Raw genomic sequence first — 20,430 nt, forward strand, 5'->3', positions numbered from 1 at the left:
TGCTGGACACCTGTGTAATGAATAATTAGACTCACCTGTGGTTGAATTCTTGTTAAATTAGACATTTGTAGTCTAAAATTTAGCTTTGCTCCCGAGACTTTCAGTGGGGTGTACTCATTTTTGCATCACCCTAATTTGAGTAAAACTGAAAATTTTGTTCTCAAAGTTATATTATTAACCTTACTTTCGTGTTATAAGTTAAACAGATGTTATATTGAACATTTTGGAAATAGTTTTTGTGTTCATTGAGATATTATTTAAAATGTTACTTTTCAAAGGGGGTGTACTCATTTACGCTGAGCACTGTATGCACTAGTAAGATGATATTTAAATGATTCATTTTATGATCAAAGCTTTGTAGTTTTTATTGGGCAAAACATATAATGCAACACAACACAATATAATGATTGAGAGCTAAATAAATGTTCCTCAAACCCTGATGTGTCATATTTGATACTCAACATGATTTTCCTAAATGATGTATAATCAAGTTGCTTCAGTCCAGTGAATGTTCATCTTGAAATATTAATAACAATATAAAAGTTATTACATTTCGCATCCATGAAGGGATTTTAACAATTATATCCTACAAACAGTTTTTTTTTCATGTTTTGATCATGCAATTTTGAAGCTTTAGCTATAAATTAATGTAGGCTATCAAATATGATACAGTAGGCTTTAAGAATTAATTTCCCATGGATGGACAGAATTAAAATTCAGAAAGAAGCTGATAGACGTGACAGGTTGCCGACAGTGGTGACGTCAAACATCACCCATTCACGGCTTGACGTCACCGCTGACTGCGCAAACGATTGGAGGATTTAGAGCGCGTCTCTGTTGAAGGACCCCACTTCCGCAATACTACAGACTTCGGTTTATTGCGTTGATAGCATATCGCTGTATAACAGGTCATCTCTTAAGGAGTGCACAAACTACGTTATTTTTCAAAAATAAGTGAAAGATAAGTGAACTATATATGCATTTAACTGTCATATAAATTCAGCATGTGCCAATACTCATAAATCCCAATGCAATTTGGTTTATGTGATGGATTTATGTAGATTTCATCCGCCACCTCTTCCCCATCTGAATGCATGATAAATATAGCCTACGGTTCTACTAATAGCGGGCACGAGCACTGCTGTACGAGCGTCGTCGTGATGTCAGTGAATTTTAGGTGCCCCCTCTGGATGCCTGAGTAGTTGCGCTCGCCAATGAGCGTCTCCAGTGTGAATGTCCTTCATTTCTCTGTCTGGCTAGAGAACTTGCCATCACGGATCCTAATTTGGATTTTTAAAAGGAAGAAAAGCACCTCTCCGGTTCGCCGTTGCCCCTCAATCGCGTGACATTCTGGAGCGATTAAAACAACTTTAACTGCGCGCGACATGGAATGCCGAGTGCTGTCGATTCAGAGTCATGTCGTGAGAGGATACGTGGGGAATAAATCTGCATCCTTTCCGTTACAGGTGAGCAGCTGAAGAGGGCAAAGCACGACAATGCTCTCATGATAATTGTTATAGTGCATGACAGCATGCTGGTGGAGAAAGGAAAGGTCACATGGTCCGTATTCCATCGCATGCAGTTCTTGTGCATTTTGAGATATTTATGAAGTGAACTTCCCTTATCCCAAATCTAGACTATTTAATTCCCAGAACTTGGCCTCTTGATGCTTGTTGCAGCGATATGCTAGCTGGAATTTAAGATTTGCGCTTATTAATAGTAACTTGGCTACAATTATATGACACTTCAACTTAATAAAGCTCGTGTTGCCAAAACACCGGCACGTTAAATTGTCAAAACCCGTTGCGGTGAGACCAGTGACACGGCGGCTGTCATCATTACCGTGAGTGTGACAGTGCCGTTAATCACCAGAATATCATTTAATCTCGGTTTCTGAAAGATAGCTTGGCATGAGGGTTCGAGCCGCGTCCAAACTATTAAATCGGGCTCATTAGCTTTTGAATGGCTCCAGCTGTCATGCCACCAGAAAGCGGCTGTCTTCCTCTGAGCCCTTCTTCTTCTGCATGCTCGCGCTGTCTTACGTTTCCAAGACTGACGTCACAGCCGGGAGACTCAATTCCAGCAAAATCGTGACATGTTTTTTTTTTTTTTTTTTTTCCCCAGCGGCTCTCCCAGCCGTCTAAAACCCACGCTCGTGCATCCTGCATTTATTTTATTTAAACTTTGAGTCCATGTGTTTTATTCACAGAGCTGAGTGCTATTTAGATTAACCCTCATGTTTTGAAATTGTCTTAAAGGATTAGTTCACTTTCAAATTAAAATTTCCTGATAATTTACTCACCCCCATGTCATCCAAGATGTTCATGTCTTTCTTTCTTCAGTCGAAAAGAAATTAAGGTTTTTGATGAAAACATTCCAGGATTTTTCTCCTTATAGTGGACTTCAATGGAGCCCAAACGGTTGAAGGTCAAAATTACAGTTTACAGCAATCCCAGACGAGAAATAAGGGTCTTATCTAGAGAAACCATCGCTCATTTTTTTTATTTTTTAAATTTTTTTTTATATGTTTTAACCATAAATGCTCATCTTGAACTAGCTCTCTTCTTCTTCTTCTATATTTGAATTCCAGCAGTGTAGACGCTGCTAAGTGTATTACTGCCCTCCACAGGTCAAAGTTTGAACTAAATTGTCATATACAATATGCTAGTGCAAGTATATAACAATTAGTTCAAACTTTGACCTGTGGAGGGCATTAATACACTACACTAGTGTCTACGCTGCTGGAATTCAAATAGAGAAGAAGAAGAGAGCTAGTTCAAGATGAGCATTTATTGTTAAAACTTATATAATTTTTTTGTTGTTGTTTCTTTTTAGAAAATGAGTGATGGTTTCTCTAGATAAGACCCTTATTCCTCGTCTGGGATCGTGTAGAACAATTTGAAGCTGCACTGAAACTGTAATTTTGACCTTCAACCGTTTGGAGGCCATTGAAGTCCACTATAAGGAGAATAATCCTGGAATGTTTTCATCAAAAACCTTAATTTCTTTTCGACTGAAGAAAGAAAGACATGAACATCTTGGATGACATGGGGGTGAGTAAATTAGAAGGAAATTTTAATTTGAAAGTGAATTAATCCTTTAATGTTTGGGTTTCAGCAGAGCCCCCAAATCTGTATATGTATCATTATACTTATAGTCCCACTAGTAATAGTAAGTGAAATTAACCTTTTATTTCTTATTCAGATTCTTTAAATATGTTATTGTGACAAACAAATTCCAGTAGGTAGATATTATTAAAGTATGTATGAAATGGAAAGAATTTATTGGATTGTTGTAGTTTGCTATTGGCTGATCTCATGTGATTGACAGGTGGTCCTGCCCCCACGCCAGTAAACAGGTCATCGTAGAAGAGATGTTGCTGCAAGAGGGAGGGGAAGTTGTTTTGAGGGCACATGCATAAAAATTAAATAATGTGCACAGATAATTAATTTATAATAAACACTGCAATATTCCATAAAAATTAAGAGTTGTCTATTTTGATTTCATGGTGACTTTAATGACAGTCTTTCACTTAAGCAATGAGTATAATTGTTGTGCAGTTTATCTTTTTGAAGGGTTAGTTCACTTTCAAATAAAATTTTCCTGATAATTTACTCACCCCCCTGTCATCCAAGATGTTCATGTCTTTCTTTCTTCAGTCAAAAAGAAATTAAGGTTTTTGATCAAAACATTCCTGGATTTTTCTCCATATAGTGGACTTCAATGGCCTCCAGACGGTTGAAGGTCAAAATTACAGTTTCAGTGCAGCTTCAAAGTGCTTTAAACGATACCAGACGAGGAATAAGGGTCTTATACAGCAAAACGATTGGTCATTTTCGGGAAAAAAAACAAAACAAATGTATATACTTTATAAACACAAATGATGGCCTTGCATGTGCTTACGCTTTCCGTATTCTTCAAAAAGCTTATGCTGTATGTCCTACTGAAGAAAGAAGGACATGAACATCTTGGATGACATGGGAGTGAGTAAATTATCAGGAAAATTTAATTCCGAAGTGAAAAAAATCCTTTAAGATTAAGAAGAAATAATATAATTAATTTTGTTGTTTTTTCCCTCTATTTTTTTTGAGGATTTTACAGTAGGTGTTGAAACAGCAAATCCACTGCAAGAGAAAACACACATTTGTGCTATTTGAAAATTGTAGTAGCCTAACTGATTTTACTTTTTGTGATGACACGTGCGACAAATCATGTCAGGTCTTCCTGGTTTATAGCCAACTTAGACTGTGGCTTTTCATTTACAAAGAAAGAAGAACTAAATCTGTACCAGAATCAGAACGTTTTAATAAATTACACACATATATATATATATATATATACACATACATACATACATACATACCACCACAGACCCATGTGATTATTGCTTTCAGAGTGTGTGTGTGTTACTCTCTATGATTGAACTTCTTTTGATGTTTGGAATGTGTCTGTTTGTCAGGTCATGGGGTTTGAGGTGGACTCGATCAACTCTGTTCAGTTCTCTAATCACACAGGTAGGCTGACTCAAACTTTCTGCTGATTTTTGGATAACAGCTTGTCACAGTGAAACAAAGTCATACAAAAGCATTTTCAGATTTAAAAAAAAAAAGAGAAAAAAAAAGTTTAAGTTGTCTAAGCTGTTCACTTGTATAGATAAAGAGTTTAAAGGTCCCGTTTTTCGTGTTTTTTTGAAGCTTTGATTGTGTTTATAGTGTGCAATATAACATGTGTTCATGTTTCGCGTGTAAAAAAACACAGTATTTCTCACATAATTTACTTATCTGTATACCGCTGTTTCCACTGTCATAAAAACGGGCTGATGACTTCCTTGTTCTATGAAGTCCCTCCTTCAGAAATTCGTAACGAGTTCTGATTGTGCCAGCGGTTCCTGTGTTGTGATTCGACAGCAGCTTAGCGCTCCTTGCCCGGAAAGGTCACGCCTCTTACCATAACGTGGAGATGCACGCGCTCAGTGTTATTGTAAACATGTCTTTAATTTTACCCTATCAATTTGAGCCGGAATCAGACCCGGTGATTGGACTGCGGGATGAAAATAACAGCGTTTCGACGACGTGGCGACAAACACACTCTACAAACGCAACTCTTGTGTATTCCTGTGGGCGGAGGTTAGTCAAAAAACTGTTTTAGTGACGTCATTAAAGAAGGAAGTAGAGGGATGTAGTCCAAACTGGCCGTTCGATGTAGGCGACTTCTGTTAAATAAAATATCTTGCTTGGCATTGAACTTTGAGCTTTAAAATTTTACAGATTTTATTTATACTCTAACAACAACATTACACACTAACTAAAGTTTGAAATATTGGATCACGAAGAACGGGACCTTTAAAATGAAGTCTTTAAAATGTATTATTATGATGATGTCACACATGCCCTGATTAGAATGTGTTACTGAATGATGTCATAATTACTAGAATCAGATGGAATCTTTTTTGTAACTTCATTTGCAATAAAAGTTGTGGTATTATGTGAAATAGATTATGGCATGGTAAAATGTGTAAACAGCTCAGTCAGAGTACAGTTTATATATAGTAAAGTTAATATGTCACTGCAGATTTCATAAACATAAGATAATGTGCTGTTCAAGTTAATATTTTCAGATAACCTGACAGACAGCCCCAAACAGCAGCTGCTCTGACTGATCAGATATATATTTGTATTGATATATTTGTTATAATAACTTTGATTCTTAATGCTTGTAACATTAACTTTGGCTGCAATGTTCAACGGTTTGTTGTGTGCAACATAATTTGCATAAAAAATTAGAGGCATTAGAGAATTTTTCTCTTTATGGTATTTTATATATGTTCATGAGTTTTGATCACTTGTCAGATATCACTTGTTTTGGTGCGCCCGAATCCATTTTCACATTCACAAAGAGTCTTTTTCATTTGAAAATGCACTGTAGTGCCCCTTGACCTCTTTCTTCTACTAGGGCAGTGGTTCTCAATCCTGGTCCTCATGCCCCCCCCTCCCCCTTGCACATTTTGTATGTATCTCTTATTATCACTTTAGAGGTTTGTCCTATTCAACCGCAAGTGCCCTGTGAAGTGGACAGTCGTCTGTAGTAAGTTTTGTCTGTGACACTGCATAGCGAAAATCCTTGCATGAATGTTCTGAAATGAAGTAAACTGGAATGGATTTCCCATGCTCAGAGAGTAGGGAGCAGTGAACACTATGTAGGGACGATGCTGTCAATCGGAGCACTGTTCGTGCATGGAGCACATTTCTAACGAGCTGATGATCAGAATCAGGTGTGTTAAATAAGAGAGACATCCAAAATTTGCAGAGCAGGGGGGTGCGAGGACTGGGATTGAGAACCACTGTACTAGGGTGAACTGTCTTAATGACAAGAGGACTGAAACAGATGCTTCATTGAAGTACTTAATGCATTTTGCATTCACATGTTGTGACAGGTCATTTTGAGCTGTGTGTGTGAGTTGAGAGCTGTTAAACCAACCACTGATCCTTGTACTTCAGGAGAGAAGGAATATTGTGATATGTTTTCTTCTCTTTGGATTGTGCACTTCAATGTGGAGTTTTATAAAATGTAAAATTATAAACAAAAAGCTGAGAAAAATCACACTTTTTGTCAATGAATACATCCGGATCGGATTCAGAATGATGATCAAAATATAGATGTAGTAGATGGGGCCCATTAACACCCATAAAGCTTGTACAGTCCTGTATTGTAACGTTAGGCAGTTTCGATTAATATGTTTACTGTTTGATGATCATGTTATTTTACATGTGCATAAGCAGTGCTTCTATCGCTTGTTTCTGCTTCTTCGCCTGTGTTTTGATCCAGAGGTTCTGCTATCAAAAAAATGATACTTTAAACTAACACGAGTCAATTATGGACAGTGGTTCCACACAACCAACTTAGTTTTTATTAACATTCAAGGTTTAGTTTTAATCTATGCAAAATCCTTGTGTTGTGACAAAACAACAGACTAAGGAAGAATCTATGTAAAATATTTATGTCCAGCCAACTCAATTCAATCATAGACAGTGGTTCCACAGTAAAACCCAATAGAATCAACCATGTTAAACTAACTAGAATCATTTGTGTTCATTTAACTTGAATGAATGGTTTTAGTTTAAATAAAATAAATGGTTTTCATATAAATAGATTTTTACAAAAATTCCTACAATTAATGCTTTTTGTTTAGTCTTGTGATTTAAATAACTTTTGTGATGTGATGTTCTGTATTGGCAGTCTAGAAGTGATACTGGTTTCATCCAGAGCACTACCATAGTGATTACTTTATTATTAAAGTAATTTGAAATTTTGTTAGCAGGTCCTCAACCCAAGCACAAGCTCAACACTTTACCACAATGGTAAACCCAAAACTATTAATATAACAGAAACTTTTAAATACCAACATAATAGAACAGTAAACATTAAAAAATCTATTCATTTTCTCATCTTGCTAAAAACTGCTTAAAATAACACTTTATTTCAACATTTACTCTCCCAGATCAGCCCCTTTGCAAAGCATGATGGGAAGTGAAAGTCCTGTTTTATTGAGTCCTGGTTGAGTTTACTTGATTGAAACATGTTATTTTAATATGAAAACATCAAGTTAAGTCAAAAAGTTATCGTTTAAAGTCAATTTAACATGAAGCAATTAAATTTGAACCAGAAACCTAATTCAATGGTGTTGAATTTAAATAAAGTTAACAGCATCAAAAAATCATATTTTTGATTGTGTAATCTTTCAGAAGATGCGTAATAGCTCCCCTTACCGTATAACAGTGAAAACATGGATTGCCGTAAAATTCTGTCAATGGCGAGAAAAGAGTTAATGGTCAATAACAACTTAAAATTGCTTAAATTACACATTACACAAAGCTATAATATGAAGCCAAATTTACCATTGTTTAGCGAATTTCGTAGGCGAAATCCAGCTATTTCAGTAGGAATCCATGCAATCAGGAATTTTGTGTGAGGGCGAAAGAAGAGAGAAAAATAATAGGCCGTATCTAGCCCCGCCCCTTTTCAGCACTGTGCTTGTTGTGTTCCGTCTTCCGGTTTGTATTTCCACAGCATGAAGGTAAGATCTTACAGATTTATGAATGAACTGCTTGTTTTAAAATCTTCCCGGTCTACTGACATTTGTTGTGACATCCTCTTCAAACATTACAATGCTCATGATAACTTTGGCCCTGTTTCCACCTGGTATTAAGATGCGCTTTGGTAGATCGAATCACAAGTAGACGAGGCAGACGCATTCCTGTTTACACCTGGTATCTTAATCTGTTTCTTTTGTCCGCTTTTAAACACTTCTGTCCTGATTTCTTCCAGGGGTTTTTCCAGATCTTTCAATCTAATGGACAAAATAAGCTGGCACAATTTACATATGAACATGACCGGAGATGACAGAAAAACATACGGAGAGCAGCAGCTTTAGTTTCTGCTCTGATAGCCACGAGTTCACGCTGAACGCTGTGAGTGCGTGATATAAATCAGGAATGGCGAGAGAACATTGCGCTTGGTATGTTTTTCATCTTCAAACCAAACTTGGGTTTTCAGCCATCAAAGTTTAAATCCCATCTGGCTATCGCGCTTCCCATAATGCTTACGCATTAAGTCAGTAGGCGGAGAGTGGATGGTCTTTTGTGGCTGTTCGAACACATTCGTCCACATGAGTGTCTACACTAAGAAAGCAATCCGGTTGAATGTGTTTTCCACTACCTCTGAAAGTGGTCGAAAGTGGACAAGCTCAAAACGTTTTACACCCCATTTACACCTGTATTTAGCGTCGTCCACTTATGATCCGATTGACCAAAATACATCTTAATACCAGGTGGAAACAGGCCGTTTTGTTAACTCTACAATAAGTAAATCCACTTCACCAACTAATTACTCATCGACAGCGATCCCATAGAAATATACAAAGCTACCAAAGTTCAAACACAAAATTCTAAAGATGGCTGTGCGCTTGTTTCTCGGTCGCACAAGGCCTTTAGTGTTGTAAAAGTTTGCTCTGGTGACCCAGAACTGGCATGCACAGAACTGACATGCTTATCTGTCACTGCTAAATTTCCCGAACACTGTTCCTGGACCAGCTTCTCATAAACACTTCCTACTTCAAAGCACATAAGTTAGAATAACCCTAACTGGCCTTGGATCAGTAGTCTAAATAACACGTGACACAACCCACTGTAGGCTGTTTCCCTGTGACTGGCCTCCCTCTCCGCTCAGCTGCTCTCTCCTCCTCAGGGCTGTATCATTGTCTTTATCCACTTTTTTTTTTTTTTTTTTTAACAACCATTGAAGCCTATAGATGGAGGGACACAGACTAATGTGCTTCTGACTTACTTAGTATTTCCAAACCAGCAGCCGTTGTCAGCACAGCTAACCGAGTGCCAGGGGACTCCCATCGAGATCTGTAGTTGTGTAGGATGGTGGTTTACACCTGTGGTCACATTAAGCCTGAATTTGTTTGTGGAACGAGTCTTCAGCAGTCCCAGCAGCACTGTGTTTTCAGCACATGGCTAATTGAAATCATGGGTAACTGGTTTATAATGAGTTGATGGTCATTTTGAAGGGGCAAACCTGAGAGTGTGTTTGTCATGTGCTTGATAACTTCTTTATTTGGTACTATAGGTATTAGCTTCTTTTCAAATCAGAAGGTACACTAGACTAGAGTCTTATCTGTCTCTTATCTTGCTGTCTCCTGCTCATTTCCGGTGCTGCAGAGATGATGAACTCTGATCCAGGCACCATGATGATACTTTATTCTGAAGAGAAACATTAACAGTTTCTGAAACAGCAGTTAATTCATCTTAGGCCAGCAGCAGCTGTGTTTTAACAAGGTTCTTCTTACAAGGTTCTGTGTATTTGAATTGTTTTATTAAAAATCAAAAAAGTTTAATTTATTATTATTTAAATCCTGTTATAAAACGATTTGATTGATCTTTTTTGGTAGGAATCCACAGTATATTGACACCATATTGGCACTTTTAAAATAAGTATTTATATATTGGCCAGATACGTTGGATATTTCGGTAACACTTTACAATAAGGTTCATTAGTTAACATTAGTTAACGACATTAGTTAACATGAACTAATAATAAACTGCACTTCTACAGCATTTATTAATCTTTGTTAATGTTAATTTCATTATTTACTAATACATTATTAAAATCTTGTTAACATTAGTTAATGTACAGTGAACGAACATGAACAAACAATGAACCACTGTATTTTCATTAACTAACATTAACAAAGATTAGTAAATACAGTAACAAATGTATTGCTCATGGTTAGTTTATGTTAGTTAATACATTAACTAATGTTTAACTAAGGAACCTTACTGTAAAGTGTTACCGATATTTCCCTTCTCTATTATAAGGCCTTTTTTTCTAATTCCAACACAATACTTTTTTTTCCTATAGCACATAATTAAAGGAATATTTGTCCATCTTCCATAATGCACATTACAGTATCATGATGGCAAACTATTTAGTAACGCTTCAGTATAGGAAACACATATTCACTATAAACTACAACTTTTGCCTCAATTAACTCCTAATTTACTGCTCATTACAAGCTAATAAGCAACTAGTTAATAATGAGAATTGCACCCTAAAATAAAATGTTACCAACTATTTTAATTTAAAAAAAAAAAAATATATATATATATATATATATATATATATAATATTTTAATATGAATATTATTTATGTTTAAAATAACTGTTTTCTATTATAATGTTTATTCCTGTGATCAAAGCTGAATTTTCTGCTGAACTTGCTGCTTAATATTTTTGTGGAAGTTTTTTTAGGATTTGAATTTTCAAAATTTATTTAAAATGTAATTATTTTTTTGCAAGTGTAAAAGTCTTTACTGTCAAACTTGATCAATTTAATGCATCTTTGCTCAATAAAAGTATACATTTCTTTTAAAAAAATCTTATAGCTGTATCATTATCAATGTATCCTTACTTTTTTGTATTGCAGCTTCTCTTTTTGCACAGCAATTGGCTCAGTTCGCCTGTAAATTAACACTGTTTTTTCAAGTTGTTGAGTTATTTTTGAGTTCTGTTTGTTTACTCATTAGTTATAGAGGTGATGATGTGTTACAGCATCCGTTGACCTTTGTCTAGTTAATGTACAAACATTTTGGTTTCGGAAACATAGGACTGAGCACTCAGTTTTCTTCCATCCACCTTTAGAATGAATTTCTTGATGGTCAATAATGGCTATTAATCTGTTAGTGTTTGTTGTTAATCAGCATGTAAAAGTACTTTGATGTGACGGCGAGGTGAACTGATAACTGGACCTTTCCTCTAGGACCTTACCATTTGAACTTGGAAATGTGTTTGCAGGTTGTGACATCCAGAGCTTTATCTATTCGTAACATCAACGGGCGCTGCAAAGCCTTATGGGTAGAAACAGCGTGTACCTCGCACGGCAGCTTCCGAATGCTTTCCCTGATCGTGATTTGGTGTGAAATCTAGTATCTGCATGATACGTACGGTGCGGGTGAAGTGTTTGGGATTAGAGAGGTCTGTGGTTCCTGCGGAGAGGCATTGCAGAGTTGCGGCAGCAGGAAATGATGACGACAGACACTCGTCTTATCACAGATTCCCCTTCGCAGTCATCTTCTCCCCAAAACACACACATCAAGGCTACAGTGATGCGTCTTTTTCATCCAGCCCCCCAGGCTTTCCTCTGTTTCTTAGCAACAAGAAACATCCCATGTGACCAGCTCGGTGACTCACCTGAATTGTGACGTCACGGCTCCCGCGGCAGCAGCAATGGTCCCTGACGAAACTGTGGGGCTTTTGTCCGTAACCCATACATATGCGAGGGCAGACAGATGAACGGATGCAGGAAGTGTCACGTGACCCGAGATCCAAATGACATCTTCATGCTCGTAGTGTCTCGAACATCACAAAGGACTCATCAGCGCACACTGCTGGATTTTTAGATGTGATTTCTATGTGTCTGACTTGTGATCTGTCATTACCCAGGTTACTCTCACTGGAAGGGACAAGTCTTGACTGCAGATGAGCTTCACGTGCTGTATGAAGGGATCAAACTGAACAACGTCAACCACTACGACTATGTCCTGACAGGTCAGTTCTTTGACTACCAGTCATGCCAGTGCAACTCTGTCTCTCACACTGATGTGGATGTTATTTGCATGCTTAGTCATTTATTGAGCCTATAGGGATGAAAACAATCGAATGATGTAACTCCCTGATGGCATCAGACTCTCATATTTCCAGCTCTGTTCAGTTGGAGCAATGTACATGGGCCCTGTGTGAGACCCTAAAGGCCCCAAGGGCAGGTGAGCGCCATACATATGGCCATAATATCATATACACATGAGAGTAGGCTCTTTTGAGCTGTGTATATCTTCAGCTACAGGCAGTTTTGGCTCTGTGGACTAGTGAGAGTGGGAAAGGTGTTTGTATGCGTCACAGGAGAATTCTGGTCTGGAGTTTTTTCACTACATCTCAAATTATAGGTTTTGAAAATAAAATATTCTGTGGTGGAAATGAAAGTGGTAGAAATTACATTTTAAAGATTATTGGAAAAATTAATAAAATAAAAATTTAAAATTAATGTCTTGCTCAGGGAAGTTTCATAGCTAGCATTTTATATACCATAAATAAATAAATACAAAATTTTCACACACATTGCTACATGTGTACAATATTTTCGTTTTGCATACTATTATACATAATATTTGTACAATATTTTCAAACATTTTACATTATATTTGTACAACATTTTCACACTTTGCACATTATTTTGCATATTTGTACGATATTTTCACACATTTTGGATTATATTTGTACAATATTTTCACACATTTTGCATTATATTTGTACAATATTTTCACACATTTTGCATAATATTTGTACAATATGTTCACACACATTGCTTAATGTGTACAATATTTTCACGTTTTGCATACTATTTTACATAATATTTGTACAATATTTTTACACATTTTACATTATATTTGTACAACATTTTCACACTTTGCACATTTTGCATATTTGTATATTTTCACACATTTTGCATTATATTTGTACAATGTTTTCACATATATTACTTAATATTTGTACAGTATTTTCACACATTTTGCATTATATTTGTACAGTATTTTCACACATTTTGCATTATATTTGTACAGTATTTTCACACACACTGCTTAATATTCGTACAATATTTTCACATATATTACTTAATATTTGTACAGTATTTTCACACATTTTGGATTATATTTGTACAATATTTTCACACATTTTGCATTATATTTGTACAATATTTTCACACATTTTGCATAATATTTGTACAATATTTTAACACCTTGCATACTATTTTGCATAATACTCGTACAATACTTTGACTTTTCACACATTTTACATTATATTTGTACAATATTTTCACACATTTTGCATTATATTTGTACAATATGTTCACACACATTGCTTAATGTGTACAATATTTTCACGTTTTGCATACTATTTTACATAATATTTGTACAATATTTTTACACATTTTACATTATATTTGTACAACATTTTCACACTTTGCACATTTTGCATATTTGTATAATATTTTCACACATTTTGCATTATATTTGTACAATGTTTTCACATATATTACTTAATATTTGTACAGTATTTTCACACATTTTGCATTATATTTGTACAGTATTTTCACACATTTTGCATTATATTTGTACAGTATTTTCACACACATTGCTTAATATTCGTACAATATTTTCACGTATATTACTTAATATTTGTACAGTATTTTCACACATTTTGCATTATATTTGTACAGTATTTTCACACATTTTGCATTATATTTGTACAGTATTTTCACACACATTGCTTAATATTCGTACAATATTTTCACATATATTACTTAATATTTGTACAATATTTTCACATATATTACTTAATATTTGTACAATATTTTCACATTGCATTATATTTGTACAACATTTTCACACTTTGCACATTTTGCATATTTGTACGATATTTTCACACATTTTGGATTATATTTGTACAATATTTTCACACATTTTGCATTATATTTGTACAATATTTTCACACATTTTGCATAATATTTGTACAATATGTTCACACACATTGCTTAATGTGTACAATATTTTCACGTTTTGCATACTATTTTACATAATATTTGTACAATATTTTTACACATTTTACATTATATTTGTACAACATTTTCACACTTTGCACATTTTGCATATTTGTATATTTTCACACATTTTGCATTATATTTGTACAATGTTTTCACATATATTACTTAATATTTGTACAGTATTTTCACACATTTTGCATTATATTTGTACAGTATTTTCACACATTTTGCATTATATTTGTACAGTATTTTCACACACACTGCTTAATATTCGTACAATATTTTCACATATATTACTTAATATTTGTACAGTATTTTCACACATTTTGGATTATATTTGTACAGTATTTTCACACATTTTGCATTATATTTGTACAATATTTTCACACATTTTGCATTATATTTGTACAATATTTTCACACATTTTGCATAATATTTGTACAATATTTTAACACCTTGCATACTATTTTGCATAATACTCGTACAATACTTTGACTTTTCACACATTTTACATTATATTTGTACAATATTTTCACACATTTTGCATTATATTTGTACAATATGTTCACACACATTGCTTAATGTGTACAATATTTTCACGTTTTGCATACTATTTTACATAATATTTGTACAATATTTTTACACATTTTACATTATATTTGTACAACATTTTCACACTTTGCACATTATTTTGCATATTTGTACGATATTTTCACACATTTTGGATTATATTTGTACAATATTTTCACACATTTTGCATTATATTTGTACAATATTTTCACACATTTTGCATAATATTTGTACAATATGTTCACACACATTGCTTAATGTGTACAATATTTTCACGTTTTGCATACTATTTTACATAATATTTGTACAATATTTTTACACATTTTACATTATATTTGTACAACATTTTCACACTTTGCACATTTTGCATATTTGTATATTTTCACACATTTTGCATTATATTTGTACAATGTTTTCACATATATTACTTAATATTTGTACAGTATTTTCACACATTTTGCATTATATTTGTACAGTATTTTCACACATTTTGCATTATATTTGTACAGTATTTTCACACACACTGCTTAATATTCGTACAATATTTTCACATATATTACTTAATATTTGTACAGTATTTTCACACATTTTGGATTATATTTGTACAGTATTTTCACACATTTTGCATTATATTTGTACAGTATTTTCACACATTTTGCATTATATTTGTACAATATTTTCACACATTTTGCATAATATTTGTACAATATTTTAACACCTTGCATACTATTTTGCATAATACTCGTACAATACTTTGACTTTTCACACATTTTACATTATATTTGTACAATATTTTCACACATTTTGCATTATATTTGTACAATATGTTCACACACATTGCTTAATGTGTACAATATTTTCACGTTTTGCATACTATTTTACATAATATTTGTACAATATTTTTACACATTTTACATTATATTTGTACAACATTTTCACACTTTGCACATTTTGCATATTTGTATAATATTTTCACACATTTTGCATTATATTTGTACAATGTTTTCACATATATTACTTAATATTTGTACAGTATTTTCACACATTTTGCATTATATTTGTACAGTATTTTCACACATTTTGCATTATATTTGTACAGTATTTTCACACACATTGCTTAATATTCGTACAATATTTTCACGTATATTACTTAATATTTGTACAGTATTTTCACACATTTTGCATTATATTTGTACAGTATTTTCACACATTTTGCATTATATTTGTACAGTATTTTCACACACATTGCTTAATATTCGTACAATATTTTCACATATATTACTTAATATTTGTACAATATTTTCACATATATTACTTAATATTTGTACAATATTTTCACATTGCATTATATTTGTACAACATTTTCACACTTTGCACATTTTGCATATTTGTATAATATTTTCACACATTTTGCATTATATTTGTACAATGTTTTCACATATATTACTTAATATTTGTACAGTATTTTCACACATTTTGCATTATATTTGTACAGTATTTTCACACATTTTGCATTATATTTGTACAGTATTTTCACACACATTGCTTAATATTCGTACAATATTTTCACGTATATTACTTAATATTTGTACGGTATTTTCACACATTTTGCATTATATTTGTACAGTATTTTCACACATTTTGCATTATATTTGTACAGTATTTTCACACACATTGCTTAATATTCGTACAATATTTTCACGTATATTACTTAATATTTGTACAGTATTTTCACACATTTTGCATTATATTTGTACAGTATTTTCACACATTTTGCATTATATTTGTACAGTATTTTCACACACATTGCTTAATATTCGTACAATATTTTCACATATATTACTTAATATTTGTACAATATTTTCACATATATTACTTAATATTTGTACAATATTTTCACATTGCATTATATTTGTACAACATTTTCACACTTTGCACATTTTGCATATTTGTATAATATTTTCACACATTTTGCATTATATTTGTACAATGTTTTCACATATATTACTTAATATTTGTACAGTATTTTCACACATTTTGCATTATATTTGTACAGTATTTTCACACATTTTGCATTATATTTGTACAGTATTTTCACACACATTGCTTAATATTCGTACAATATTTTCACGTATATTACTTAATATTTGTACGGTATTTTCACACATTTTGCATTATATTTGTACAGTATTTTCACACATTTTGCATTATATTTGTACAGTATTTTCACACACATTGCTTAATATTCGTACAATATTTTCACGTATATTACTTAATATTTGTACAGTATTTTTACACATTTTGCATTATATTTGTACAGTATTTTCACACATTTTGCATTATATTTGTACAGTATTTTCACACACATTGCTTAATATTCGTACAATATTTTCACATATATTACTTAATATTTGTACAATATTTTCACATATATTACTTAATATTTGTACAGTATTTTCACACATTTTGCATTATATTTGTACAGTATTTTCACACACATTGCTTAATATTCGTACAATATTTTCACGTTTGGCATACTAATTTGCATAAAATGTGTACAATATTTTCACATTTTGCTTTATATTTGTACAATATTTGCACATTGCATCATATTTGTACAATATTTTAACACCTTGCATACTATTTTGAATAATAATCGTACAATACTTTCACACTTTGCTTAATATATGTACAATATTTTCACGCACATTGCTTAATATGTGTACAATATTTTCACGTTTTTCATAATTTGACAATTACAGCTTGATTTTAAAAGATGCTAAATAAAAAAAAATCTCTTAAAGTGTTTTTTTTTTTTTCATTCTCATATTTCATCTTAATCACTGTAACCAAGTACTCTAACTATTAGTGGTGAAATTGTTGGCTTGTGGTTAAAATGACACCATAGTTTGCATTTTTGTAAAATATTGATATACACTACTGTTTAAAAGTTTGGGGTTTTTGAAAGAAGCCTCACAAAGGCTGCATTTATTTGATCAATAATACAGTTAAAACAGAAATATTGTGAAATATTATTATAATTTAAAAGAACTGTTTTCTATTTGAGTATATTTCAAAATGTAATTTATTCTCATGATCAAAGCTGAATTGTTAGTCTTCAGTGTCACATGATCCTTCAGAATTCATTCTAATATGATGATTTCCTGCTCAAGAAACATTTATTATTATTATTATTATTATTATTATTATTATTATTATCAATGTTGAACACAGTTGTGCTGCTTAATATTTTTGTGGAAACCAAGGTACATTACACTATTAATTATCATTTCATATTAAAATGTTTTATTATCAAAGTTTTCAGTATGGGGCAAATATTTTTTTTTAATAGTAAAACAATAAAATCTATATATAAAAGCAGAAAAAATAAATAAAGACATGGTAAAAGGTTACAAATTTTAAAAATTTCAAATTGGTTTTAGTAAATATCATCCCATAGGTGCAAACTTCAACTTTGTGGCATTGAGTGCATCTCTTTTCATCAGAAAATCTAAATATCTAGTTGATTTGTTTGTCATGTGCATCCAGTAGGTTTGTGTTGAGTTGTCTGGAGTCAGAGAGGAAGTGAACACATCTCTCTTGCTCTGTAACGGCACTGCTAATCAGCACCGGGGGACCGTAGAGGACACATGGTCATAGAGTTGCAGGTCTCTCACGAGCACCGCAGACTGAGATGTTGTGCTCTGTCGAGTGTGCTAGCGGGCGAGACGTCTCTGGTGCATGAGCTCTCCTTTATCATCACCTTGAGAGGAGAGGAAAGCACAGAATGGGTAAAGAGGAAAAGGGGGAAAGGGGGAAAGGAGAACATGGGAATAGAGAGCAGTGTGGGAAGTATTTATACATGCAGTCCAGTAAAACCACATTTCACATGGACCTAAGCACACCCTTTCATACGCTTTTAAAAAGGAAAAATAGATTTAGCTCCATAGGATATACAGTAACGACGAGTCTGATAAATGACTGTTTTTAAAGATTATGCTTATATATCAGGATTATTTTATTTATTTAGATTTTTTTTTTTATTGAAATAAAGTAATACATTTATTCAGCAAGGATGCAAATTGATCTCAAGTGACACTTAAGACATTTATAATGTTACAAAAGATTTGTATTTCAAATAAAATGCTGTTCTTTTAAACTGTCTATTCATCCTGAAAAACATATATCACAGTTTAATCAAAGATATAAAATATTAAGCAGCATCGTTTTTTTTTCTTCATCATAATAAGGAATGTCTCTTGAGCTGCAAATCAGCATATGATTTCTGAAGGATCATGTGACACTGAAGACTATAGAGTTAAAAAAAATTGTTGTCGTCACAGGAATGATTAAAATGATTAAATGTATTCTAAATTATTAATATAAAATATATTCATAGATAACATAAATAGAAAACATTGTAATAATTTTGCAGTATTTTTGACCAAATAAATGCAGGCTTGGTCATTAGAGACTTCATTCAAAAACATTTTAAAAAATCTGAACGAACATCAAAATCAGACTACTTTAAAGTCTCATGTAAATTTTTAAATCGTGATTTTCTTGCATTTTGTTAAAGGGATAGTTCACCCAAAAATCATTTACTCCCCCTCAAGTTCCAAACCTGTATAAATTTCTTTGTTCTGCTGTACACAAAAGAAGATATTTGGAAGAATGTTTGTAACCAAGCAGATCTCGCCTCACATTGACTGCCATAGTATTTTTTTTTTTTCCCTACTATGGTAGTGGGGCGAGATCTGCTTGGTGAGTAAACAATGACAGAATTTTCATTTTTGGATGAACTATCCCTTTAACATCTTGATACAATGAGCTGATTTTGGTAGTTGTCAGTGTTGTTTTAATGTGCTCAGTATCCCACCTGTACATTGACCATCTATCCTGTCTAATGCCTAAGAACTGTTTATATTGCAATATTTTTAATCCCAGCTGTGATGTCATAATGTGAATGTTTGAACTGCTATTTGAACTCTTCCACGTGCCTCTCTTACTAGTGGCTTGTGTTGTCGCAGTGCGATTTATTGTGTGACACACTATGACATCATGAAAAGCAGTGAAGGTCAGGTGCGTCACACATAGGATTTATTTACCTGACTGGAAAGACGCATGACCGATAGCTTGAGAGTGGCCCTGTGAGTTTCAAGTCTGTCCCACCTCAAATAACTTTTAATATTTATTGTCACTTTCTTTGAAACGGTGCATGCTTGATGTGTTTATTGAGTTCCAAGTTTATCGATTTAGCCAGGTCCTATTATGCTTTAACATTTTCAACTTTCTTTAGTATGTAATGTTGCTGTTTGAGCATGAAAAAAGTCTGCAAAGCACAAAGTAACTCCAAAGGGAGTTATTCCCTATATCAATAAGCTCTGTTTCTGAACTCCCTGAATCGCCTCAACTGTAGTCTTATAGGGGGGGGGGTGTAATGCCATTTCATGCATTCTGACTTATTTACACTGTTAAAGAGTTGCATTCTCATGCTAAACATGGCCTAAGTTTCAAAACATGAGTTGGACGTATGACGGAGTATTTCTGTGCCAAATATACAACTTCTGGTTGTGGACATGTTTTGCCAATTTTTTTTGAGTATGGCCTGTATGACGTCATAAAAGGGCGGAATTCCTTGTATAGGCACTTCTCCCTGATGAGCGTGTGCACACACATCACCTAGAGCAAGAGCACGCCCA

At 33.3% G+C, this 20,430-nt stretch overlaps 1 protein-coding gene across 2 annotated transcripts in view; it reads left to right on the forward strand.

The window, feature by feature from the left end:
- Positions 1–852: 852 nt before the first annotated feature.
- The window catches only part of pdxkb (pyridoxal (pyridoxine, vitamin B6) kinase b), a 29,764-nt gene continuing 10,186 nt past the window's right edge, over positions 853–20,430 (forward strand). The window contains exons 1-3 of one of the 2 annotated variants that reach the window (XM_048196417.1): positions 854–1,466; positions 4,460–4,514; positions 12,004–12,108. In XM_048196417.1, the coding sequence (XP_048052374.1) occupies positions 1,386–1,466; positions 4,460–4,514; positions 12,004–12,108 (241 nt within the window). In that variant the 5' untranslated portion in view covers positions 854–1,385. Of the gene's footprint in view, positions 1,467–4,459; positions 4,515–12,003; positions 12,109–20,430 lie in introns of both variants that reach the window. The other variant, XM_048196418.1, reaches the window with a different exon arrangement.

Source organism: Megalobrama amblycephala, linkage group LG7 (genome assembly GCF_018812025.1).
Source record: "Megalobrama amblycephala isolate DHTTF-2021 linkage group LG7, ASM1881202v1, whole genome shotgun sequence".
Taxonomy (NCBI): Eukaryota; Metazoa; Chordata; class Actinopteri; order Cypriniformes; family Xenocyprididae; genus Megalobrama; species Megalobrama amblycephala.